This window comes from Anser anser (assembly GCF_964211835.1).
Source record: "Anser anser genome assembly, contig: SUPER_W_unloc_3, whole genome shotgun sequence".
Taxonomy (NCBI): Eukaryota; Metazoa; Chordata; class Aves; order Anseriformes; family Anatidae; genus Anser; species Anser anser.
Window position 1 is genome coordinate 539,257 of NW_028154229.1, and position 26,833 is coordinate 566,089.

Sequence of the window (26,833 nt, forward strand, 5' to 3'; positions counted from 1 at the left end):
GTCCTGGTTTCGGCTAGGATAAAGTTAATTTTCCTCCTCGTAGCTGGTAGGGTGCTGTGCTTTGGATTTAGGATGAGAAGAGCGCTGATAACATGCTGATGTTTTAATTGTTGCAGAGCAGTGCTTACACCAGGCCAAGGACTTTTCAGCTTCTCGCTCTGTCCTGCCAGCGAGCAGGCTGGGGGTGCAGCAGGAGCTGGGAGGGGACAGACCCAGGGCAGCTGACCCAAAGTGGCCAAAGGGGTATTCCATACCATCTGACATCATGCTGAACAATTAATATGGGGTGGCTGGCCGGGGTGGGGGGGCCGGCTGCTCGGGGATAGGCCGGGCATCGGTCAGCGGGTAGTGGGCAATTGCATTGTGCATCACTTGTTTATGAACATTAGTAGTAGTAGTACTATTATCATTATTATCTTCCTTTCTTTCCTGTCCTAATAAACTGTCTTTATCTCAACCCACAGGCTTTCATTTCTTTCTAATTCTCTCCCCCCATCCCAGAGAGGGATAGGGGAGGGTGAGCAAACGGCTGTATGGTGCTTAGCTGCTGGCCGGGTTAAACCATAACAATAAGACAAGACAAGGCACTGGACAACAGTCCAAGTGCTTCAGCCTAACAACTTACACACGGAAACTCTGCTCATTTTAATTATGCCAGCACAGCTTAAACAGCAAACCTCACCAGCCTGTGTACGTAGTCATACCAATATGAAAGGGCATGTGCCAGCAGCCTACTACACCGTGGTTCAGCAGAGTGTGGTATCTTTTCTGAGTCAGGATTTTGCCAGTTTAACTGTATCAGGTGGAAAATCAAGCTTGACATAACTGAGTTACCTTGGTAACCTTTCAAGGAATACACCAGCCCTTTTATTATCCTAGTAACATTCTCAACACAAATAAATGCCACATTAAGACACCCGAGGTCTTGAAATGCAGAATTTTAAAATAAGCATCATACTCCAAACCACAAAGTATCTTCACTGCCTTTTAACTTCATTTCCTGCAAGTACTTATCACATATACCTGAAAATATTTAACTCAACCTGCACAACAGCAGATCAACATAAGATACTCTTACAAAGTCTTTAATAAAATTGAAGAGGAAATGCGTTCTCTAACCAATGCTGTGATATTTGAACCAAAAATCAACTCAGAACATCTAACTTGCATAATCTCCTTGCTATTTAGCCCAAGAAAAGCTTGCAGAAGTGTGAAGAATCACATTTCTTCAGTAAAGACTTCAAACAAGCTGAGATGGTCACTGTAGGACAAAGTGCACACATTGCACATACGTTAGCAAGAAGGAAAGCATTACAGACAATGAGAAAGAAAATGTTAACAGCAGAGAAGACCAGAAATGTAAGACACAGGAAGGAAGAAGAAAGAAACTCTAAAACAATTACACGTCATGATCAACACAGTTACCTGTTGCTGAGAATGGGAGCTTAACATTTTCTTCTATCTCAGCTGAATAATTTCATAAAGTGACCTTGTTTATTCCTATCAAATCTATCTGCTATTTTTCACCAATACTTTGTGACATTACAGAACAAAGACCTCAAGTTATACAATTGTCCTTAAAACTATAACGCTAAAGAATATTTTCAAAAACCCAAATGCCAGAGAACAGTGCTTTCAATAAAATCTGGCAATGCCCCAAAGGTACTCAACTCAAAAACCTATGTACAGTCATACACTATGCTAAAATTCTCCACCACTGATTCTCCTCAAAAGTTTGTTGCTTTTCTTCATAGTGAAATGATAAATTATAACTATATTTATGTGCTCTGTATATCTCTAAACCTACTGGAAATGTGCTTCTTATCCGACTTGCTTTCCAGGGTAGTGCATACCCTAGGGCAGAGGAGTTTTGTTTCACCCACACTGTTACAGACCTGACTCTGCTAGCAGGAAGGATGCTAGTATCCTAGGTCCTATGGGATGCAATGCCTTGAGGAAATTTATATCAAACAATTATTGCATAATCTCAGGGTGTAATAAAACTTCCTACACTGTACACAGGCTTTGAGTTCCTGTTGCACTGTTGCATCAGAGGAAGAAATGTCTTTGTCAACAGCAGCTACAGGTCCCTGTATGAACCCGCAGGATCCCCTTGCTATGCATGTGGAGAAAGTTGAAGATTTCTGAAGGCATAGCATGAAAACCGGGGCGAGGTTTCACATTGTCATAGTAGTAGTGAGTTATAAAAATCCCTGAGGAATTCATGTGGAAGGCCCAAAAGCCAAAGAGGTGGACCTCTTCACAGAGCTCCAGGGCAGCAGTCACCAGGATCAGTCCCGTGCTAATCTGCTTGGCCTGTACCCCTTGGCCAAGCCAGTAGCGTGAGACATTGATGAGATACTGGGGATGAAAGTAGTAAACAGCTTGCTGAGATTCAAAATCATCCAGGACGTATTTGACCCGGATTGAGACGTCCGTGTTGCGAGTGTTGTAGAAAGCTGGCAGCAGCACAGAAGCGTTTTCATAGACCTGGAGCATGTCATAGAAAGGCTTCCTCCATTTCTCCAGCTTATGAAATCTAAAGGGAAAAGGATGCAAGCAACAGTCAAACCAGTACAAACTCAGTTTGGACCAGCAGATAAGAAACCCACAGCGGACTTTTACTGAAAAATTTCTGATACAGAGATAATTGAAATAATGTTTCAGTTAACAAGGGGAATATATTTAAATCTGTAGCTAAAACACCAGTATGAAATGTAGGGCAAAAATGCAGGGGATAAAAAAAACCACACATATTCTCCCCTTTTTTGACAATACACTCATTACAGTGGATGAACTTTGTAGACATTTCTGATTATGTCTCATTTCTCCTTTTATTATGAGAAGTATGTATTTTTTCCAAGGCTTGGTCAACTGTATAATGCACTATGCAGTGTAGGACAGTTCAAAAAACTGGCAAACACCAAAGCAGAAGAAAAACATTTCTAAATTAGAATGTCTATTTGTAACATTTAAAAGAAAACTGCAGTGCAAGCAAATGATGAAAAAATTAAATACATTTCCCCACCAAGAAAGGTCAACAGGAATGGGCCCCATGGTCCCAAACCTGTCAGCAAGGTGGTGTGAAGATATTAACAAATTTAAAACTGAAATCACCAGGTCAATCACCTGGCTCCAAAGTTTAACTGGCATTTTTGTAAAAACATATGATGATGTGTGTTTATTTAAGCATTTAGGGTGGGATCAAGTCAATTCCAACCTAATGAGTCTTAGACATTTTCCTGGGGCTTGCCAGAACCACACAGGAATTCTGGGGGAAGGATGGCTCTGCTGTTATAAATTTAGCTCATCGGCTTCCCACTTTCTATCATCAATGTGAAGGTTTAAATGTTTAACGCATTTCTTTAAGTTGTTACTGATTCCAAATAATTTCACTTCAGAATGGAATGTATGATTCCTAGTGTCAGTTCTAATTAATATTGGGATAAAAATCCTCTTTAACAGTTAGCATTTAATGAAAGGTAGATTTGGAAAAGCAATAGGAGATGAAAACACAAAGAAGTGAAATGACCTCTCTGTAATTATACTGGGATTGACAGTCACGACATCCGTCTTTACCCCAATGTCTGTGAAGTATTTCTCAGATATAGGAGGCAAATTGCATCTATAAAGGAAAAAATAGTAAGAAAGTTAAACAATTCCTTACACCTTTTCACCACTAGAAATTAGAATTGATTTAAGCATTTCTTCAACAAATCTAGAAACACTTTGAGAATTTAAAATTGTATCAAAACACATTGATACCTGGACTGTGCATTGAAGTAGCAAGTTCTTAGGGGCTGCATAAAGACCTCTGTTCTCCCCCAAGTCTGTCAGAGATGTCCTCTTTTGGCAGATGTAACCAATGTTCACTCATTTTGCTCCCTTAGTAGCAATTCAGCTATTTACTTTGGTAATTTAGAACCAGAATTGGGATGAAGCTCCAAGGACAATCACCCTCTAAAATCAAAGACTTCCTCAGCAACAGCTCAATTGTATTCCATAATTAATACATAAGCTACACTTCTAACATTGTGTTTAACGTTTTGTTTTATACCCAAGAGAATTTAGGGGATATGCTCCACAAGAGAGAAATCAATCCAGTCCCTAATTAATCCAAAACAACCTGCTTCCCCTCCCCTTCCCTTTGTAAGTATCTCCCAGCACAGTGTAAGAGCAGCAATTCTGACTGTACAGATTTGACAGTGGATGTCAGAGCTATTAGGAGCAAACGTGAACATTTGCAAAACTTGACCTTACCCTGGCCTTGACCTAGATTCATCACCTTACAAAATTTAGAGCATATTTCAAGAGATGCTGAAGTTACTGAAAAACACATTTGCACAGAAGTTTCACTCCCATAGGAAACCCAGCTAAAAAAACAAACTGCAGCATGTGTTGTCAGAGGCAACATAAGTTCTTACAGCTGGTCTTATGCTCAATTCAAGCTAATGTTAGCTATCTGCTGACATTTTCAAAATTTTTGAAGTGATCTACAAGCCAGAATAAAAGTCATCACTGTTTAGATCCTCATATCTCAAAACTACTGCTGTGCCTAATTCCCAAACACCTCCATACTTTTGAAGATCAGGGCTGAGTAGTAGAAAACCATGAAGGCATCTAGGGTAAGCAATTCTCAGTGTTTTCACAATGTTACAGTGCAGTTTCAAGCTCTCAATATATAATTTCTGTCACAGGGAGAGAGCAAGTATAGGGGAGCAGAGGAATGCATGAAAATCCTTCAAAGTCCTTTTCAGACTCAGGAGGTTCATATCTACCTCCCAGAGAGTCCTCCTTTATCAGGTCAGACATTTTTTTTTTTAAACCACCTTGTCCTCCTCATGGGCAATGTTATTTCCAGCACTTTTCTCTGCTAGGTCATGCAACATCCTTCTGAAGTTCTCTAGCATTCTCAGTTCCACCTAGCACTGAGCACTGTATTCATTAGATTATATTTGAATGAGGTTTTCAAATATTTAGCTTTAGTATTTTTAAACAGTCAACTCACAGCAGGATTAAGAAATGTTAAATTTGTTGAAGGTGATAATTCCTTATAAAAACTATACAATCTGCATAAACTACTTTTGCTCTAGAACTCCAAAAATTCATCCCTGCAAAAAGAATAGTCACATTGCAGCATGCATCCAACATTTCATCACAGATCTCCACTCTGGCCAGTAGATGGAGATAGACAATAACAACTAGTAAATGCAATTGGTGTGTGTGCATTTTATATATTCTCTTGTAGTATAACTAATTGCTATCAGAATTCATTTCATGGTGATGACCACCAGCTCCCTGATAATATAAAGACTTTCCCAGGTGTCCTGAAGGTATCGTTGAATGTTAGCAGTGCTCCATAGGCAGTGTTTGCTATTTTAAATAATCTTTTTGTTGCTGACCAAGATGGAGATTCCCAACAGTTTGGAGAACTGGTGTCAGACTGGAAAGTGGATCTGTTAAGTGGATTAAGGACACCTGTCTTTAAACACAAGCTCTACTTTAAAATTGATGACAGTAGACTTAAACTCTTAAACTCTAACACAGCTTTGTGCATAACACTGGTCCCATATGTTTTGGAGATGGTGAACCATTTTTTTTGTTGCGTGAGTACTTATGTACTTATTCATATTTCAGTTCTACTTAAGTCTCTAATAAATTCCTGATACCAAAAAAATCAAATTTCTATGTTCTGTACTGATCTGATCTGCTTTCTTTAAGCAGGTGTGGTACTGTCCAAGAAAGAGTAACAGCGGTAAGAAGGGACCTCCGCTGAAAGTTCTTATACATAAACGATGACATTTGCTGCCCATATTTCCAGTTCCACTCAACAGTTTGTCATCTCCAAGTGTAACATGTGTCCTTCATTTCAATCATACTAATAGCAGCGATCCAACACAGTAGAAAGGAATCTACCATACTTAATTAATGTATACAGTGTAAAGCAGGCTTTTAAACTGAAACAGATTATGTGAAGCCCAGACTGTTTCACAGAATAGAATTAGGACAATAGTTTAATATAAAGGGGGAACGGGAGGCAGAGACAAGGGGTCTGAAATTAATGAATAGTGAAGGTAGGGCCTGTAAAAAGTTATTTTTCATTTGATGCCAAATTAAGAATACAATGAGGCAAAATTTGGACTAATTGGTATGGTATGAAATCAGAGAAATTCATTGATTTATGAACAGTTATTTTAATCTTACAAAAATATACCTAAGATCAAAAAATGGGCCAACAGAAGTAAAAAAGATTATTTTCTATAAAACAGGTCATGAATCTATGAGCTAGCTGTCATACGCCATGACCCAAGCAAAGAACTTAATAGGATTCTGAGAAGGATTAAACATGCATATGAATAATTGTAGCGGGTTTACGTGGCAAGGTTTTGGTAGCAGGGGGCCATAGGGGTGGCTTCTGTGAGAAGAAGCTAGAAGCTGCCCCATGTTTTGTAAGGGCCCCACTGCTGACCAGAGCTGAGACAATAAGCGATGTTGTTTTCCGCCTCTCTGAGAGCATATTTAAGATGGGAAAAAAAAAAACGCTGCACCACACAGCAGCTGGGAGAGTGAGAGGAGTGAGAAACAGCCTTGCAGGCGCCAAGGTCAGTGAAGAAGGAGGGGGAGAGGTGCTCCAGGCGCCGGAGCAGAAGTCCCCTGTGGCCTGTGGTGAGGACCATGGTGAAGTAGGTTGTCCCCCTGCAGCCCACAGAGTACGACAGTGGAGCAGGGTTCCACGCTGCAGCCCATGGAGGAGACCACAGTGGAGCAGGTGGACCTGCACCGTGGCGACTGAGGCCTGCGGAGAACCCCTGCCGGAGCAGATTCTGGGCCAGACCTGTACCTGTGGAGAGGAGACCACGCAGGAGCAGGTGACCTGGCAGGAGCTGCTGCCTGTGGGGGACCCAGGTTGGAGCAGTTTGCTCCTGAGGGATGGACCCCGTGGTATGGACCTATATCTGGAGCAGTTCTTGAAGAGCTGCTGCCTGTGGGAAGCCCACGCTGGATCAGTTCAGCAAGGACTGCATCCCGTGGGAGGGACCCCACAGCACAGGGGACGAGAGTGACCGAGAAGGAGCGGCGGCGAAGAAGCGCTGTAGACTGACCATAACCCCCATTCCCCTGTTCCCCTGCGCCGCTCGGGGGGGAGGAGGTGGAAGAGGGTGGATGGGGGGGAAGGTGCTTTTGGTTTCTTTCCTTTGTTTCTCACTTCTCTAGCTTGTTAGTAATAGGCAATAAATCTTACTATCTCCCAATGCTGAGTCTGTTTTGCCCCTCACGATAATTACTGTGCGATCTCCTCGTCCTTATCTCACCCCTTGAGCCCTTTTCATCGTATTTTCTCCCCGTTCCTCTTTGAGGAGGGGGAGTGATAGAGCGGTTGTGGTGGAGCTTGGCCACCCACCCGACTAAAACCACCACAATAATAAAAAAATCTTTCCTTCATATTAAGGATGATGAAAATAGTGCTAAATTCTGTTATCCCTGATGCAAGTAATGAGACAACCCTGACCATACAACACCAGAGTAACTCCAGATACAGTGGGGAGTGCAGTGTAAAGACACCGACGCTTCAAAGTCACTTGGGTGTCTCTGCACAACCTGGAATCTATGCTACGGATCAGCAAAACATGCATTATGCAACACTTGAGCTCTGCATCCAAAGAGACTGCACCACTTCACAAACACACCTCCGAGGCACGTGAGCTGTGCGGTGTGGAGCTGTTAAGGTCTCGCCAAGATGCTTCTTATGCAGAAGAGGTCCAGAAATGTACCAGAAAATCATGGCCATGTTCACAGGACACTACGCCTGGGCTAATGTCCACAGAAGGATAAATCCACAACTTGAGTAACAGGGCAGGCTGAATGAGGACATTAAACTTTGTCAATAAATCAGTGATTAACTACATGAAGTTCAGGAGAAATAATCCTTCAAAGTGTAAGTTTAAAATAAACATTATACAGTGCAGTGTTTTCTTTGAAATATCACCACTTTGCGCAAGAAGCAGACTTGACCAGTTTGTAAATCCCAGGTTTGCATGATAGAGAGAATAACTTAGCAATCTTTTATTTGTTATTAAAGCAGAAAACAGGCAAAACAAACAAACAAAACGGTGCTGTGGTGATTACCGAAACATGAAGTCTGCGCTGTCAATCTCTCGGCCACATCTGCTGTTCTTCAGAATTCCTCCATTCCCGACCACTGCACATTTCTTAAACTGGGAGCGGTGGTAGTGCATATCCTGCAACATCACAGCAAGGAAAGTCATTCTCCTGAACCATGGAGAGAAGAAGGGATTTTTTTTCCTTTTTTTTTTGGTGCAGATGCACTAATCATAGGAAGTTGACACTGGTTCTGGCTCGTGGTATTCCCATGGTGTACATAAGCAGACAGCTTATAAGCTTTCTGTGCAATAAGAGATGCTGTGAGCAGCTAACTCAGAAAGAAAAATGCAGTAACCTCTTTTGGTCCAGACTTAATAATGGAAGAAGTCACCTAGAAGCCTGCTTTCCCTTCTGACTTTCACATGGGGACATGAACCATAAAATCAGTGCACCCAAGGCATCGCCTCCCTAGCTGCCTGCAAACTGCTGGCTGCCCAGGTGCCAATGTCCTGCTTTGGAGAAGTCTGCACGTAATCTCAGAGCAGCTAGTAAAGCCCAGGAGGTATCTCTAAATCAGATGGCACATCAGAGCTATTTATCAAAATCTAGGTCAAACTTTAGTGCTTGCCACTACTGCCTGTACTAATAGTATCGATGATTATTAAATAGCACTTGTACCACCAGCAGTGCCTAGAGCCTTTGGTAAGGCATCTTTAAGGTCTTGGATATGACTCATCTTTCTGTAATCTTTAGGCAAAATTCTGTCATAATATGCACATATGCAGCTGCTGCAGAAGCCAGAAAGAGTGAAAAAATAACATCTCAGAGAGCAGAACTGTGCCGCTGGTGCGAGAGGGCTGTGATGCAGCACTGAGCTGCACTGCACCTTATGAATATGTAGAGATGCGCTTATGTAAGCATGAGCGCTCTTTTTTGTACATACATATTTTATCAATAACTTCATACTGCAAACTACAGAGAGATGCGGTAACAGTGTGACATTTCTAGGTGATTATTTCCAGGATCTTCCCATAGCATTCATAAATCATGAGGCAAAAGGGTATGCACTTATGCCTGTTGGACAAAAGCAGCACCTGTCTAACAGAGAGGCATGACAGAGTTGTCTGTGCTTTATCCAGTGATTTCTTAACATGAAATGCCTCAGCAGTCCTGAAAGGGGATCAAAAGCCAGGTGTCCACTTTCAGCACCGAGCTTTGGCCCTTATGCTCTTGCTCCCTTGCTTTCAGCCTTGTATCTCCTATACTTGCCATGCAGCAGCCCTGCTCCTAGGCAGAGAGTGGCTTTGGCCATACAGCTGCTGCCCAGTAAATCCCAAAGGCATTTTGGCACGTGATAAACCCTGCAAAGCATCCTCGAAGCATACTTGGTGTGCTGTGTCTGGCTGGGATGGAGTTAACTTTCCCTGCAGCAGCCCATACAGTGCTGTGCTCTGCACTTGTAGCTAGAACAGCACTGGTATCACTCCAGTGTTGTGTCTATTGCTGCATAATACTGGCACCGCATCAGGACTCCCTCCAAGCCCCCAGGAGCCAGCAGGCTGGGGGTGGGCAAGTGATGGGGAGGGGACATCACCAGGGCAGCTGACCTAAACCGACCAAAGGGATATTCCATGCCATATGATGTCACACTCAGCAATAAAAGGTCGGAAAGGGGAAGGGGAGGGGGGAGGGGGGGGCTCTCGTTGTGGAAGCGTCTGTCCTCCCGAACAACCGCTGCGCTTAGTGAGGCCCTGCTTCCCAGGACGTGGCCGAACATCGCTCATTGATGGGAAGTAGAGAGCAACTGCTTTTGCTCTCTCTGTGCTTCCATGTGGCCTTTGCTTTTTTTTTTCTTTCCTTTTTTTTTTCCCCCCTCTCCCTTTTCCCTTTAATTAAATCATCCTTATCTCAACCCTTGAGCTCTTTGTGTCGTATTTTCTCCCCCTTCCTCTTTGAGAAGGGGGAATGAGAGAGTGGCCGTGGTGGAACTTGGCTGCCCACCTGAGTAAAACCACCACACCTGGATAAATACAACAACAGCTACAGGACACTCCCAGTCAAAGCACAGGCATCTTTTAGTCTTTCATGCATTCATCTGCGCAATTAGGCAGGGTTTTGAGGATCATACTCCTGGACATAGATGTACCCATTCTTTGCATATCTCCAGATGCCAAAACACTTTCCTGGATCTCAGTCCTTCCCCTGCTCTGCCCTAGTTTCCCATGTGCACATTTAGAAAACAGCACTGCCCTACCTTTTAGTTGTGATCAGAAAGCAAACAGATTAAAAGTTGTTAGACCCTCAAGGTCAACATTAATGACAGAATCCTGTGTACTGAAATTGAGTATTTTCCTCCCTTTCTGAAAGGGACAAATTGCAGTTATCCCTTACAAATACACCATTTTAAATTCATGACGTGTGCCTCATGATAAATCAGTAGTCACATAAGACCATTTCTGCACATCAGTCACAAAGTGCAGTGGGATTTACCCACCAGTTACAACATGTGCACTTTGGCCCTCAGGTCAAGGCTGAAAAGGTTTTGAATAATCTTTATGATGGATACATTTGAAAATTCTGCAGTCTGTTCACAGATAAGCTGCAAGTAGGAATAAGGATAAAAATAGTCAGTCACTGTGAATATGAATTATAAAATAATCATGCCCTGAAAAGGCAGACCTACCCCAAATTTTGGATTTATTTTATGTGAATATTGTACTTTAAAAAGTTCTGTTCACTAACTGTCTTTTTTATTCAGCTTTATTAAGTTACTTCATCAGCCACTTTGCAGATAGGTTGCTAATATTCTGCAGGAAAAGGCATGTACATTGCATACTAGACTAGATGACCATTAGAAAATAGGATAATCAATTGAAATATTGTATCAAAACTAAACATATTAAAAGTATAAGCAATGATGTCTGCAGAAATGTCAAACTGCTAATTGCTAAATGCTTGGCTATAGGATATAATCTAATGCAGCAAGTACAGTGAAGTTAAATCTGCAAATGGATAGAGGCATAAGGCACCTTTGGAAACATTTTGAAGATTTCTTGGTTGATATGGAAGATTCCACTAGTATCCACTTCATATTTCAGTTTAGTTCCCAAGGGAGTATTTTTCTGGGTGGTGAACAGAAAGGCAGGGGCATTGCAACACCTCAACAAAGTAGACCTGCAAAATGAAAAAGAGATCAATAAGATCTAGGAGCTGAGAGCATGCTTTAGGATTTGCAATTACTATTACTCCTAAGAAGGCATTTTTCAGAAGAAAAAAAAAAAGAAAAAAAAAAAGAAAAAAAACGCTATTTTTAACAATAGGTGGGGCAAAATGGTGGTTTGCTGGGTTTTCCTTTAGAAAATGTCAGGTTCAGTGAAATTTTCCTTGACTGATGAATTTATGGTTAAAAAAATAAATAAATAAACAGAAGAAATGAGACCCCTGTACCTGTCCCTCTTCTAGGCTGCAGGAAAACCATGTGAAAACTCTGCTCTGCTCTATACCCTAAATCTGAGCTTCTGCCCCCATATCCTGTGGAAACCATCCTCATGAATTAGTCCCTCTCTGCCTTAGAGGTCTTCCACTTTTTGTAAATTATTTACTCGTCAGTGGGCAGGAAACACAGGGGCTAGTCTTTGGGGATGTGGAAGCTTGGCGGAGCAGGGACACAGCAATACCTAAAGTCACTACCACACTTACTAGACTACTGTGGAGCATGGCACATTTCAATTACACAAAAACTTTAAAAGGTCTTAGTTTTGCTTTTGACCTCACATATGCACATCAGGGAGATGGTGCAGCCCTGACAAATGGGTGCCAGGCAGTCTGGTCACGGCTACAACTCCAGAATTTCAGATAAATGGCCAAAATTTCTTTGTCACTGGGATAAAATAGCAGATATTTCAATGCCAACAAGAACAGTTTTGAAATCTCAAAAATGGGATTCATGACATGAGAAAAATTCCATTCAGCTCTGATCCCCTTACCATAAGTTTCATAAGAAATGTAAATAGGAGGAGTAGCTTTCCAAATAGGGATCCATTTCCATGAAGCTTTTCTCCTTTCACTGGTGAAACTGAAAACCCTGACTTAAACTCACTCTCATGAAGACAAAGCCAAATGGCTAGATTAAGTACCTTGCCTCTGGGGTATGTGGCCTCACTAGGAATTGGAAAAATAAGCCACTCTTCTGGAAAAATAAACCACTCTTCTCTAGGGGTTTTATTACAAGAATCAGAAAGCAAATACGGAATTATGCAAGCATTTCAGTGATGTCCAGTTACTATTACATACTTGACTGAAACAGAATGACATCGTATGATGATCAGATCAAGGCAGCAACTGAGACTGAATGAGCCAATGAGTAATTTCAAGTAACTAAATCATTAAATAATGAAAAGCAGGTAGTGGGACTGAATTGTGATATTTGAGATATGAATACATTCTTCATTAGATCTGCATTAAGGAATTTGAAGAGATGTTCTTTAATCTATTGTCCAAATAGTTTTCCTGACACACATTCCTTAATGTAAATGTCTGACATCTGATGGAGGAAGACCATCCAGGAAATTGTTTGCCTTAGCCTACAGATACAAAAATCAGTGTGATTTTCATTCTTCCTCCCTCTCTACTGCTTAAGTAGCTTCCACTTGATTTTTTCTGGTTTCTCCCCATCTCACATGGTGGCCCAGAACTCACACAGTTTGAAAGCCCACAATTTAATGTTGTTAAACCATGTCCTTTTTAACATCAGAGGCACCTATTAAACTACCTCCAAACTCAGAGACTTTTTTCTGCTTTTAGGGACTACAGTATCTCCACACATCCACATACTGAAATTCTTGTCCCAAGTGACAAAACTGAAACAGATGTTGAGCTTTTTTTTTTTTTTTTCATGATTTGCAGGATTATTGTTCCTGAAGCCAGCTAATAAAAGTTAGGTTCCACAGAGGTGCCAGTGGGATTTTCTTAAGCAGTGATGAATCAGCCAGACTGGTATATCCAGTGCCAGGAGTTTGTCATCCCTTCTTTCTCTCAGTGCACTGTGTAGGATGGAGAGGGAGGTTCTTTGCTTAAAGTGCTGGTGTTACTGGCCTGAGAGTGACGGTCCTCCAGATGGTCTCTAGATGGTCATTTCTCATCGCTCCCAACTCTCAGCTGGCCTCTGTACTTCTATGTGCTCCTTGCACTCTGGGCACAATCATTAGGACACAGTTCTCTCACTCCAAGGAGTCTTTACGATAGAAGGCTCTAATCCCGCATGGCTCTTTTTTTTTTTTTTTCCCAGAATGGGCTTTGATAATTGCTCATCAAATATTTTACAGAAAAATACATTAAAAACATATGTGTGGAGCTCACATTGGAAAAAAATGTTATGAGCCTGGGACTAACAATTAGTTATTTTTAAAGATGTTAGTGACTAACTCAGCACATGCATTCTCAAATTCTCTCATTAACTCGTGCCAGCTTTTTCCTGTAATCATGAAACAGAATTTGGGAGAAATCTGTGGGGCCTTATTCTAAACAACAGATCTGAATCATTGCAGTGACTTACAGAATTAATTAGTCTATATTCCACTTTGAAATAATGCATTTTCCATAGACCTACTCAAATATGGCCCCTGAATATGCTAACACACAACATTCAAGTATTGTTTTGGCTTCATTCTATTGCCTTCACAAGACCAGTTTCACAAGCTGTATCTTGAAAGGACCATGAAGGACCTTCAGCAAAGATGAGGTCACATGAAGGAAGACAAAGTACTACAGAAACAAACTGCAGAGGTCTCAGTACCAGAAGAAACATCTGAAGATAGTTGGGGAGTAATAGCTGAGAAGCCATTAAAAAGAACTGATAAACAAGGTCTGGCAGTACCTAATACACCATAGAAAAAATCCAGTTTGAGTATTTTGTAGGCCAAATTTGCAGTATCACCATTGATACTACTATTTTACACCACCAGAGTTTGGTTGATGCATTATATATAGCTTTTAACTCTTTGCTCCAGCCTCATTTCTGCCCAAATCATACCCGGAAAAGTCTTTCCCATACCAAATTCCCTGCCTTTGTTGGGAAGACTGTCCCATATGCCACAAGAGCTCTCTTTCACCCTCCCTGCTGACCTTTTTAAAGCAGAAAAAAGTCAATATTTATTCAGAAGGATGGTACTCCAACAGTTACAGTGCTTACTCTTGCTATCCATATTGAAGGTTTGGAACAGCTAACAGGAAGCTAAACTCAAACTAAAGCAAATCTTACTCAGTCCCATTAATGCGAACCATTCGTACTTGAATAGGTTAGCTTCTGTGACATTCATCTCCTATTTGCACATCTGTAGGCTCTTCCACCTGTCAAACAATTCAGTTTGTTTCACCCTAAAAGATAAAAAGAAAGAAAAGCAAAATTCTTTATTACATGGCATTTATCTCATTCAACTGCTGTAGACAGGGTACCATGAATCAGGTGTTTGATAGGACAAACTATTCAGTCTATTTAGTGCAAAACTTAGGTGTTTTTTGTTTGTTTGTTTGTTTATTTTCCTACTCAGAGATAGCAATGCTAAGCCATATATATACAGGTACTGATATGGGGGTACTGAAGGCCAGCGAGGCCTAAAGCAAACAGCTGAAACAAGCAACTTGGGCACAACACAGGGGAATGCAGAGATGGGACTCGTCCCAGTAAGTGGTGTGGACATCTTTCTGGAAGCAAGATGGAAAGAAGCAGGGAATGAGCTGGTTTTATTGCCATAAACCCCCCGAAGATCCCTGGGGGGGTGATGTGGAGGCTGGTGGTCCTGCATCCACCCATGGCCATGCTCCCAAGCCTGGCTGCAGGGATGGCAGGACTGCAGGCAGGAGAGGATGCTCCAGGAAAGAAACTCTGGTCAGAGGAATTCGAGAAGGGGTCCAACCTCCAGTCAGGTCCTCTCTTTCCCTTTAATGAGCTATTAATGAGCTCCTGGTGTCACCGGGCAAAGGGGAGAACACAGAGATCAGATTTCTAGATATTCACACATTTTTCACCTACCGTATAATGTTCTCCGCTCCTTTACCTGCTGTTTTATAATGTGCTATTGGAAAGCTGAATCCTGCCCCTTTTTCCTTTTGGCTTTTCTTCCTCTTTCCCATCCTTTAGCAGGATGAACGTCAGTGCTCTCAGCAAGGCCAGTCTCTCATCCCCATAACAGCTAATGTCTTAACAAGAGACTTAAACTCCAGGCTGGAGAATGACTTTGAGAAGCTCTGGTCTTTGTAGCTCCTGATCCTGAGTAAAAAGCATGATGAAATGAGATATAATTAAGGGACTTTAATACGGATCTCTGGGGTAATTATTTTTATTTTAGGATTAATATGATGATTAAAAATCCACTGCATTGATCTGTTAAAGTAGGTTAAATGCTGTGGACTTCTGCTTAAATCCAGAGCTGCTTCTTGCTTTTGTATTGACTCATCTTTCCAGTGCACGGCTTTCATCTGAATTTGCCTTTGAATCAGATGCTCAGTTGAGGGCTGGCCTTTTTTTTTTCTTTTGTGAGCTCTTGTTTGGCCAGCAGGGAATAATCCTGGATTACATCAGGAAACTGCCACTATGGTAAAAGCTGTTGAAATGGTCCCGGTCCTCAGCTTCCAACCTGTTGCATGGAAGAAATCAGTAGGATTGTCCTTGCCTGCTTTGGCAAGGGAAAAATATCAGAGTAATACTTTGCTATATGCCTATATTGTGTTGGCAGAGTTCACTAAATATTGTTTTTCTAACAGCCTGACTTCCTCCCAGAGTGAGAGTCAGCTGAAGAGGTGAATTTAAAAACACTTTTGAGCCAAGAAGAACACATTTTCAAAGCTATTGAAAACTTAAACAAAGATTACTCTAGGGTCTGTCAGAGGGGGCATGTACAAAACCTCAAAGACTAACTCAGCAAGAAAGAGCAAACCTTCCTGTGCAGGCAGACTGCATTATTTGAGACCATCCTGAGACCATGTATCCCAGGTTAAAAGTTTCTTCCCATTTAAATATTTTCCCCAAGAGACAAGCTGAAGTTCACCTAATGAATCATCTCTCTGATAATACAGCTCTGTGCCCCCTCCACTTCTACCCAGAAACATTACACCAGCAAAATGACATGAATCAATCCTCGCTGAAGGGTTGTGGAGCCTGTCTTGGTTGTGGTTATTGTTTTTTCTTAGAGATGAAGAGCACTGAAAACTTCAGGAGACAGCAAAATCTTGAAGCTATATAGACAACTAAGTGTATATATGGCAAACCCACATGGGATATGGCCATCATCTGGTTGCTTGTGTAGGTTGCAATCAATGGTTGGCTTGTGTAGGGTTGGGATCATGTTGAGCTGTAGGAGCTCTGCAGAAACTTCGTGCCCTGCAGTGGTGGATTGTAGGTGTCCCGTTTACCAGCCAAGAGGTGACCATCACCCTCACTGGTGAACAGAGGTGATTAAATCCTGATTCTGATCCACAGGACACCCAGCAGCAGCTTGCGTCAGTCAGGGATCTAGGCCTATTTTTGTCCATTCAAACAGCTCTTTTTGAATATTTGGCTTAATATCTAGGCTGACTCTGCTTTCTGTACTTTATACACAACTGTTGACTCTGTATGACAAAGTCATGGTAGAGTTTTCCTAATGCCCAGCATAAAACACCTATGAAGCAAACTCTTCATCCAAAGGGGCTTGCAACCTGTGACTTATCTTTCAAAAGCACCTCTGTTATAACCTGCCATCAACTTGTTTTATCTCATTTTGAAAAAATTGGGTGCTTCCTTCTACATGTGTGGGCAGGTACAAAGCTCAGACTTCCCTGTGTTTCTAGAACAAAGTTTCTGCCAAACCCAAAACTTCTGCTTGGAGTTGTGCTACACCTGTGTTCTTGCAGAGCTCTGGCTGTGAGCGATCTCATCAGGGCCACTGCTCACCTCGGTGGCCACTGTTGTCCTGGTAATTTGGTCTTTAATTTTTGAACTGATAGGAGTTTCCTGATTTTTCTTACACTTGCTGAATGCTGTTCAGATGAAATTGCCGTGCAAAGCTTTGTATTTTCATACTTTCACTGTGCCTCATTCTTACCCTTAATTGCTTTTTCATTTCATTTCTTGTTTCTTAATTCAAGTGTACTCATTGCTCAGCAGTCCATGCCTCCCTCAGGCAAATTATGGACTTAACCTCTCATTTCTTTGAGGTGTCCTTGCCCTCCATTGCTTGCATCCATTTTGCATTTTCATCAGCCCTGCAGATAGCCACTGTCCTTCCGCGCCCTCTTTATGCAGTTAGTTTTATGCTTTAGCTCTTGTGATGGAAACCTTAAAAACAATGTCCGTCACTGTAGCTTCATGGCACTTCCCATAAGAACAAATACAGACAAGCTTTTCACAGTCCCAGATGAAAATCTTGACCATTCAACAGCATGGAAGGCTTGCACACATGGAGAGAGGGAATCTTGCCTACTCGCGTGGCTGACACAGAGTACAAACACAGTGCCTTTATCAAGCATTTTGCTTGTCATCTTCCACCCAAGCCCTTAGCACAACTGGGGCTTGGTGGTTATGTTTACACTGACGAATATAGCACAGTGTAGGGATACTTGACCCGGTAGTAAATATATCAGCTTTGGAAACTTGAGATGCAAAGGAATTAGCTTAGTCAGGTCTTTAGTGCCCTGGTGAGATTGCTTGTGGTACCCATGCTGTGTCAGGTATCTTTGCACTGTGCTATAGTCTCAAGTGTCAGAATTTGCTGGCATCTTAAAATATTTGGGATTTCCTGTGAGACTCTGCCTGGGACTTGAGCAGTCCTTTATCTTGATAAGTTCACAACCTGCTTCAGTCAACTGTTGTGGGTTTTGTGCTTCCCCTAATTGTTACAAATAATAATATTTTAATTATGAATAATTATTACAAAATGCTGATTTTCTATCACTCCTTGGATGTTTATTGTCCAGCCACAGATCAGAAAAGGAATGTTCATATTGTTTTATCTTTCTTGGGAAGTAATTTTAGATCGGGTTTTTCAGAAGTTGAATGTGAATATCTGATACAAAATTTATCCCAAATGTGAAATGTGCTGTATGAAACAAAACCTTTTTTCTCTATAATAGTGGTTACAATCCAGAAGCTTCCCACCTATGTTTCCAATTTTGCTCTTTGTGCTAGTCAAAATATACTCCTCCACCACGTTATTACTAGCATTTCCCTCCGACATGTAGAGCCAGGCTTGTCCCCAGGATAGTGCAGTATGGGCCAATGTGTGATGTAACCACACGTGCCCATTTCCAGCATCCTCCATCCATATTTACTCTTCATGGGACCCATATTATATCATATTGCTCTCTATTAATACAGTGAGTAGAAATATGAACATTTTGCTCATTTTACTGGAGAAATAAGTATTTTTTGCAGCTTGACAACTCAGATTCAAATCTGCTTCCACTGAATGCAAATGTGAGTTTTAATAAACTGTTCAAATAAGTGTTTGCCTTTCACTTCTCAGCTAATTTCACTGTCTTTAGTGACCAAGTCTTGCTCTTTGGTCAGCAAATGAGAGTTTTTGGACTCAGAGGCTAGCATACCTTGACTCTGCTGGTTTGGGTTTGATCTCAGGGTCTCATTGCTTCCTAGTGGATGCTTTACCCCTTGATATCTAGGGATTTTTGAGCGCCTCTGATGTCTTTTCAGGTGCTGGGTAAATAATCTTGCTATTTCTGGCTTGCACAGAAGACAGATTAAGATCCTTGATTTTCCTCCCAGACTCCACTTACTATCTCCATTGGCTCTTATCTTTTTCTTCATGACTGCAGCAGTCTGTCACCTTGCTGAATCCTGATATTCCCCCTTTTTTCCAACCTCCTCTACTCTCTGATCCATTTTAGTGACTGTTTTCAATCATTCTAATCTACAGGTCATTCATGCATACCACCAGTTTTGTTTTATCTTCCATCCACCCTGTGGACACAGTGAGTCACATTTTCCTTATTTTGCAGGAAAGAAGGAACTGGATCTTCAGCATGATTAATCATCTGACTTTCCTATCTCTGTGACATCCATGTTAATAGTCCAGGGGGATCACTTTCCAGTTGCAAGGAGAGTAGCAAGATCATTTAACACTGAAGTCTTCAGTTCCTCTTCTCAAGGGCACAAGGATTATGAAGTGGGGAAACTGAGGTAGATTGAAAGTAAGTGATTTTCCACTGACTTTGGGAAGCCAGTACATGGCCTTGTTTGTCAGGGCAGGGCCTGCATATGGCTTCTGTGTTTGGGGGACATGTAACAGTGTAGTGTAGCACCGTGACCAAACCTGAAGAAATATGATTGTAAAATTATTAATGGAATTAATGGAATGAAATTAAAATTATTTAATGAAATTAAATTAAAACTATCATATGGAATTAATGTATATATTATTAATTTATAACTGAAAGAGGAACCAAAATCAAAAAAGCTGGGCTTCCTGTCATGTCCCAATACTGTCTTTGCTAAGGAAAATGTATACAGGGAAGGAATGTGAGAATTGTTAGAAAGAAAGAACAGGGAAAGTAAAGACAAATAACAGAGGGGGTTCCAAAAGAAAATGCAGTAATTTGCCTTGCTCATGGGAACATTCCTGTCTTCCTCTCACCCCTTCAGAGAAGGTGCCCATAGACGACTCTGCTTCCCCTTGCCTGCCCATCTGTGGTAGACCAGCAAGCTGAGTCAGATTTCGGCTTTGCTTCACCGGTATAAAATGACATTGGTTTCTGTCCATTTTTGCTTGCCTCTGGGTTTAGTCTGCCTCTGGTAGACACAGGATGAGGGTAGTGGTAGCTATCACCTTGGAAGATGAGTGGAAATTGCCTGCTGGCTGGGATAAAATGAGATGAACTGGTGGTTTGGGGGAGTGAGTTGGCTCTGGAGTACAAGGTGCTGCTCCGTGCCCTCGCCTCACACTGCTCGTGTGATGTCCTAGACAGGCTCTAACAGGCCCAGCCATGCATAGTCTTTTGGGTCCTCTCCATTTATTTGCTGCATATATTTTGGTGAGGGTATGTTAATCCATGAGATCCTACAGAACAGCACTGTTGGTAAATTCATTGTATAAACTGCAATTGCACATGTGCAGGGATAAGCATGTGTGAGGAGAAGAGAACACAAAAAGCTCTTTACATAAGGAGCTCTCCCTCCCCCTCTGTTAATAAATATACTTTTAGCTACATCAAGCAGTGATGCTCCTAATTCCAGTAGGCTAGCAAAGGGTGACACATTTTAGGTGGTATCAATTCCAACTACTTCTACCTAACAGTTCATACACACTTTTCTGCATTTGGACAATGGATATAACAAAAGCCTTACAAACACCTAGAGGTACGCAGCAATGTTATAATATGGCTGGGAAATTTTGAAGTCTGAGAATTATTCAAGACTGATAGGTATTAATGAGTTCTCTTCAACTTTGGGGGCTTTGAATGTTCTAATAAAACAAAGACTTTTAAGAGAATTATATATTTAAAGTGAGTAGAACTTAGGATTTCCCAGGCTGTGGAAGTTAGAGGAAGGAATTAGGTCATATTGTACTTTCTGTAGCCCACCAGAGCATATTAACTTGGAAATCTTCCATTACCATAAGGGCTGACTTAGGAAATGCACCCCATCAGAAGGAAGCACATCAGAAGAATCCAGCATAGTAAAAGAGCTTAATGTCAAATGGCATCTATCACAGAAGTAAGGCTAACTATCCAACTGAGCAGGAGTCCACTGCCTTCTATGTACCATTGGAAAAGATGAAGAGAAATGAGTAATTCTTTGTACCATATAACGAGTATGCAGAAAAGCAATTCAAAACTCACCATCTTCAGCAGAACATAGGCAGAAGTGTCACATTCTCACCCCTTCTATTTATTTTAAGCACTACAAGTCAGCAGGCAGTGCAAAGTTGCTACTTGTGTTCCTTCATCCAGTACCAAATACAGAAGACAAGGACATAACCTACATTTTTTGGTGCACAAAGTCAGCAAGGGAGACATGCTCAAAATTCATGCAGACCTAGAGCAACAACTTCTATTTGCTGTGGCCTTGATCGCTTAAAGCTGTGCTCTTATACAGCTGCACTTTCAGCTGAGACCATCAGTGCACTTCACAGACCTTAACAAACCTTATGGATTGGAGGTAAGATAACTACACCACTGGTTGTAGATACAGTAAGGGACTACACATAATGTAAGCACCTAAATACAATGTGATGCTGAAAATGCAGGACAACACAAAACCATCCTGCTTTGCTTTGTCCAATCAGCTCCATGGGCAACCTTTTTTGCCTGACTTCAGCTCTATAGCTTCATGGCTACATCTCAGTCAACTCATTAGTTTCCTGATGTACATATAGCACCAAAAAAGACAAAATACAGATATTTTATGATTTCTCAGAAATGTATTTCCATACTTTTTACTGAGTGCTATTACTGAAACTCACTGCTGCAGGAAATTATTGCAGTGGGCTCAAAAGTACAAATGGGCTCAAAAAAGATCTAAACAAATTAACAAAGAGGTTTGTTGTCCACTGTTGTGGTTTAACCCGGCTGGCAGCTAAACACCACACAGCCGTTCGCTCACCCTCCCCCCTCCCTCTCTGGGATGGGGGGAGAGAAACGGGAAAGTGAAGCCTGTGAGTTGAGATAAAGACGGTTTATTAAGACAGGAAAATAATAATAACAATAATAATAATAATAGTGATAATGGTAATAGTATTAACAATAATAATGTGTAAGAAAACAAGTGATGCACAATGCAATTGCTCACCACCCGCTGACCGATGCCCAGCCTATTCCCGAGCAGCCGGCCCCCCCACCCCGGCCAGCCACCCCTATATATTGTTTAGCATGACGTCAGATGGTATGGAATACCCCTTTGGCCAGTTTGGGTCAGCTGTCCTGGGTCTGTCCCCTCCCAGCTCCTGCTGCACCCCCAGCCTGCTCGCTGGCAGGACAGAGCAAGAAGCCGAAAAGTCCTTGGCCTGGTGTAAACACTGCTCTGCAACAATTAAAACATCAGCATGTTATCAGCGCTCTTCTCATCCTAATCCAAAACATAGCACCCTACCAGCTACTATGAGCTACTTAACTCTGTCCTAACTGGAACCAGGACAGATATCCACCCCTTATTCCATACCATTTATGTCATGCTCAGGTTACACTCTGTCCAATACATTCTAATTAATCACCATTTTCATCTATGATATATAGCAATCATGGTAGTGATGACATACATTATTATATAATAATTAACATACTACAATTCAACTCATGGGCTATTCTCACCCAGTATCAAATCCCCTTGAGGTACACACCGGACCTCCCCATTCTTTTGCATTACCCACCAAGTGCATCCAGGTCCCTGAGCAAAAGCAATTCCACGAATAGGTTTGCCTTTTCCTGAGGCAGGAGTAGCCCAGACTGTTTTACCCAGCATGTTTCTTACGTGCACTACAGGAACTTTATCCCCTTCTACAGTGCGTAACAGGTTTGATTGGGCAGGTCCAGCTCGGTTGGCAGATCCCCTGGTATTGACTAACCAGGTGGCCTTTGCCAAATGTGTATCCCAATTTTTGAATGTCCCAGCACCCATTGCTTTCAGTGTAGTCTTCAACAGTCCATTGTATCGTTCAACTTTTCCAGAGGCTGGTGCATGATAGGGGATGTGATACACCCACTCAATACCATGTTCTTTGGCCCAAGTGTCTATAAGGTTGTTTCGGAAATGAGTCCCGTTGTCTGACTCAATTCTCTCTGGGGTGCCATGTCGCCATAAGACTTGCTTTTCAAGGCCCAGGATAGTGTTCCGGGCGGTGGCATGGGGCACAGGATATGTTTCCAGCCATCCGGTGGTTGCTTCCACCATTGTAAGTACGTGGCGCTTGCCGTTGCGGGTTTGAGGGAGTGTGATGTAATCAATCTGCCAGGCCTCTCCATATTTATATTTCAGCCATCGTCCTCCATACCAAAGAGGTTTTGACCGTTTGGCTTGCTTGATTGCAGCACATGTTTCACAGTCATGAATAACCTGTGCTATAGTGTCCATGGTCAGGTCCACCCCTCGATCACGAGCCCATCTGTAGGTTGCATCTCTACCTTGATGGCCTGAGGTGTCATGGGCCCATCGGGCTATAAATAATTCACCTTTATGTTGCCAGTCCAGGTCCACCTGAGCCACTTCAATCTTAGCAGCCTGATCCACCTGCTGGTTGTTTTGGTGTTCTTCAGTAGCCCGATTCTTGGGCACATGAGCATCTACATGGCGTACCTTTACAACCAGGTTCTCTACCCGGGCAGCAATATCTTGCCACAATGCCGCAGCCCAGATGGGCTTGCCCCTGCGCTGCCAGTTGTTCTGCTTCCATTGCTGTAACCACCCCCACAGGGCATTTGCTACCATCCATGAATCAGTATAGAGATAGAGAACTGGCCACTTTTCTCGTTCAGCAATATCTAAAGCCAGCTGAATGGCTTTTACTTCTGCAAACTGACTCGATTCACCTTCTCCCTCAGCAGCTTCTGCAACTCGTCGTGTAGGACTCCATACAGCAGCTTTCCATCTCCGATGCTTTCCCACAATACGACAGGACCCGTCAGTGAACAAGGCATATTTCTTCTCATTTTCCGGTAGCTTGTTGTACAGGGGGGCTTCTTCAGCACGAACCACCTCCTCCTCTGGTGATATCCCAAAGTATTTGCCTTCTGGCCAGTCCATAATCACCTCCAAGATTCCTGGGCGACTGGGGTTTCCTATTCGAGCCCGCTGAGTAATCAGTGCAACCCACTTGCTCCATGTAGCATCAGTTGCATGATGCGTAGAGGGGACCCTTCCTTTGAACATCCAGCCTAGTACCGGCAGTCGGGGTGCCAGGAGGAGCTGCGCTTCAGTACCGACCACTTCCGAAGCAGATCGAACTCCTTCATATGCTGCCAATATCTCCTTTTCAGTTGGAGTATAGCGGGCTTCAGATCCTCTGTATCCCCGACTCCAAAACCCCAGGGGTCGACCTCGAGTTTCCCCAGGTTCTTTCTGCCAGAGGCTCCAGGTGGGACCATTCTCTCCGGCTGCGGTGTAGAGCACATTCTTTACATCTGGTCCTGTTCGGACTGGCCCGAGGGCTACTGCATGAACTATTTCCTGCTTAATTTGTTCAAAGGCTTGTCGTTGCTCAGGGCCCCATTCAAAAGCATTCTTCTTACGGGTTACTTGGTAGAGCGGGTTTACAATCAGACTGTAATTTGGAATATGCATTCTCCAAAACCCCACGACACCTAGGAAAGTTTGTGTTTCTTTTTTGCTAGTTGGTGGAGACATAGCTGTTATTTTGTTGATCACATCCATTGGGATTTGACGGCGTCCATCTTGCCATTTTATTCCTAAAAAACTGGATCTCTCGTGCAGGTCCTTTAACTTTATTCTGTTTTACGGCAAAACCGGCCTTCAGAAGGATTTGGACTATTTTCTTCCCTTTCTCGAAAACTTCTTCTGCAGTGTCACCCCACACAATGATGTCATCGATGTACTGCAGGTGTTCAGGAGCTTCCCCCTGCTCCAGCGCAGACTGGATCAGTCCATGGCAAATGGTAGGGCTGTGTTTCCACCCCTGGGGCAGCCGATTCCAAGTATATTGGACTCCCCTCCAAGTGAAAGCAAACTGTGGCCTGCACTGTGCTGCTAGAGGGATGGAGAAAAATGCATTAGCGATATCAATTGTGGCATACCACTTGGCTGCCTTTGATTCCAGTTCATACTGGAGTTCTAGCATGTCCGGCACTGCAGCACTCAGTGGTGGCGTGACTTCGTTCAGGCCACGATAGTCCACTGTTAGTCTCCACTCACCATTAGACTTTCGCACTGGCCATATGGGACTATTAAAAGGTGAATGAGTCTTGCTGATCACTCCTTGGCTCTCCAGTTGACGAATTAGCTTATGGATGGGACTCAGGGAGTCTCGGTTGGTGCGATATTGCCGCCGGTGCACAGTTGTGGTAGCGATCGGCACTTGCTGTTCTTCAACCCTCAGCAACCCCACAACAGAAGGGTCCTCTGAGAGACCAGGCAAGGTAGACAACTGTTTAATGTCCTCTGTCTCCAAAGCAGCTATGCCAAAAGCCCAGCGGAACCCTTTTGGGTCCTTGAAATATCCTCTTCTAAGATAGTCTATGCCAAGGATGCACGGAGCATCTGGGCCAGTCACAATACGGTGCTTTTGCCACTCATTACCGGTTAGACTCACTTCAGCCTCCAATACAGTTAACTGCTGGGATCCCCCCGTCACACCATAAATACAGATGGGCTCTGGCCCTTTATAGCTTGATGGCATTAGAGTACATTGTGCACCGGTGTCTACCAAAGCCTTATACTTCTGTGCGTCTGACGTGCCAGGCCATCGAATCCACACAGTCCAATAAACTCGATTGTCCCTTTCCTCCCCCTGGCTGGAGGCAGGGCCCCTCTAGTCCTGGTCAGAATCTTCATTTCTGTGTTTAAAGGACTGCCTGCTGGAAGTTGGAGCAGCAAACCTTTCAGAGAACTCCTTTTTCCCAATTGTTTTCCTTTGCAATTCACGTACCCGTGCCTCTAGGGTCGCAGTAGATTTTCCATCCCATTTTCTCATGTCCTCTCCATGGTCACGTAGGTAAAACCACAGGGTGGCGCGGTGTGTGTGCCCACCATATTGTCTTCCTTGCATAGATGAACGTTTACCCCTAATAGCTGAGACACTGGTTTGTACAGGTGGGGAGAAAAATAAACTCTCTTTAAGTTGGTGGATCTCTTCAGAAAGTTTCTCCAAGGTATTCTCTTTTAGCTGGTGGACACTAGTTCGTTCAGGTGAAGGGGAAGATAATCTTTCTTCAAGTTGGTGGATCTTTTCAGAAAGTTTCTCCAAAGCATTCTCTTTTAGCTGGTGGACACTGGTTCGTTCAGGTGAAGGGGAAGATAATCTTTCTTCAAGTTGGTGGATCTTTTCAGAAAGTTTCTCCAAAGCATTCTCTTTTAGCTGGTGGACACTGGTTCGTTCAGGTGAAGGGGAAGATAATCTTTCTTCAAGTTGGTGGATCTTTTCAGAAAGTTTCTCTAAAGCATTCTCTTTTAGCTGGTGGACACTGGTTCGTTCAGGTGGAGGGGAAGATAAATTCTCTTTAAGTTGGTGGACCTCTTCAGAGAGTTTCTCCACAGCTGAGACACAGGCCTTTAGGGAAGAGGAGAGATTTCCTTCGTACTGCCGGAGTATTTTAGTCACTTCATTCACTGTGGGATTCTCCTCCGTTTTCCAGGCTAGTATTGCCAATGAGCTGGCATATGATGATGGGGCACTCCGTACAAACTTCCGCCACATGGGTGGTGTACACTGGACTGCATCTGGATCTGTGGATGTTTGTGCGTCATCTAGGTCCTTATAAATTACTTCCCGTACGGCCAATTCCCTCAGGTACTGAATTCCCTTCTCCATGGTGGTCCATTTGCTTGGTAAACATACAAGTTCTTCCTTGAAGAGATACCTTTCCTTCACAGCTGACAGGAGACGCCTCCAGAGGCTGCGAGATTGTGCTCCATCTCCAATTGCTTTGTCAATGCATGCGTCCCTAGCAAGGGATCCCAGCCGCCTGGCTTCCTTGCCCTCCAATTCCACATAATTGGCTCCCGTGTCCCAGCACCGGAGCAGCCAGGTGACAAGCTGCTCGCCTATACAGCGACCAAAATCTTTTCGCACATCTC

At 42.8% G+C, this 26,833-nt stretch overlaps 1 protein-coding gene across 2 annotated transcripts; it reads right to left on the minus strand.

The window, feature by feature from the left end:
- Positions 1 to 1,115: 1,115 nt before the first annotated feature.
- Positions 1,116 to 21,136, minus strand: LOC310888894 (alpha-2,8-sialyltransferase 8E-like). 2 transcript variants are annotated; one of them, XM_083852527.1, is made up of 7 exons: positions 20,932 to 21,136; positions 15,134 to 19,406; positions 14,392 to 14,478; positions 11,133 to 11,277; positions 8,128 to 8,240; positions 3,533 to 3,625; positions 1,116 to 2,539 (listed from the first exon to the last, which is right to left on the minus strand). In XM_083852527.1, the coding sequence occupies exons 3-7, from the start codon at positions 14,418 to 14,420 to the stop codon at positions 2,071 to 2,073; spliced, it is 849 nt and encodes a 282-aa protein (XP_083708653.1). In that variant the 5' UTR covers positions 14,421 to 14,478; positions 15,134 to 19,406; positions 20,932 to 21,136; the 3' UTR covers positions 1,116 to 2,070. The 2 variants fall into 2 exon arrangements, with proteins under 2 accessions (XP_083708653.1, XP_083708654.1); XM_083852528.1 differs by lacking the exons at positions 15,134 to 19,406; positions 20,932 to 21,136 and having other exon boundaries at positions 14,392 to 15,061.
- Between the last annotated feature and the right edge of the window lie 5,697 nt (positions 21,137 to 26,833).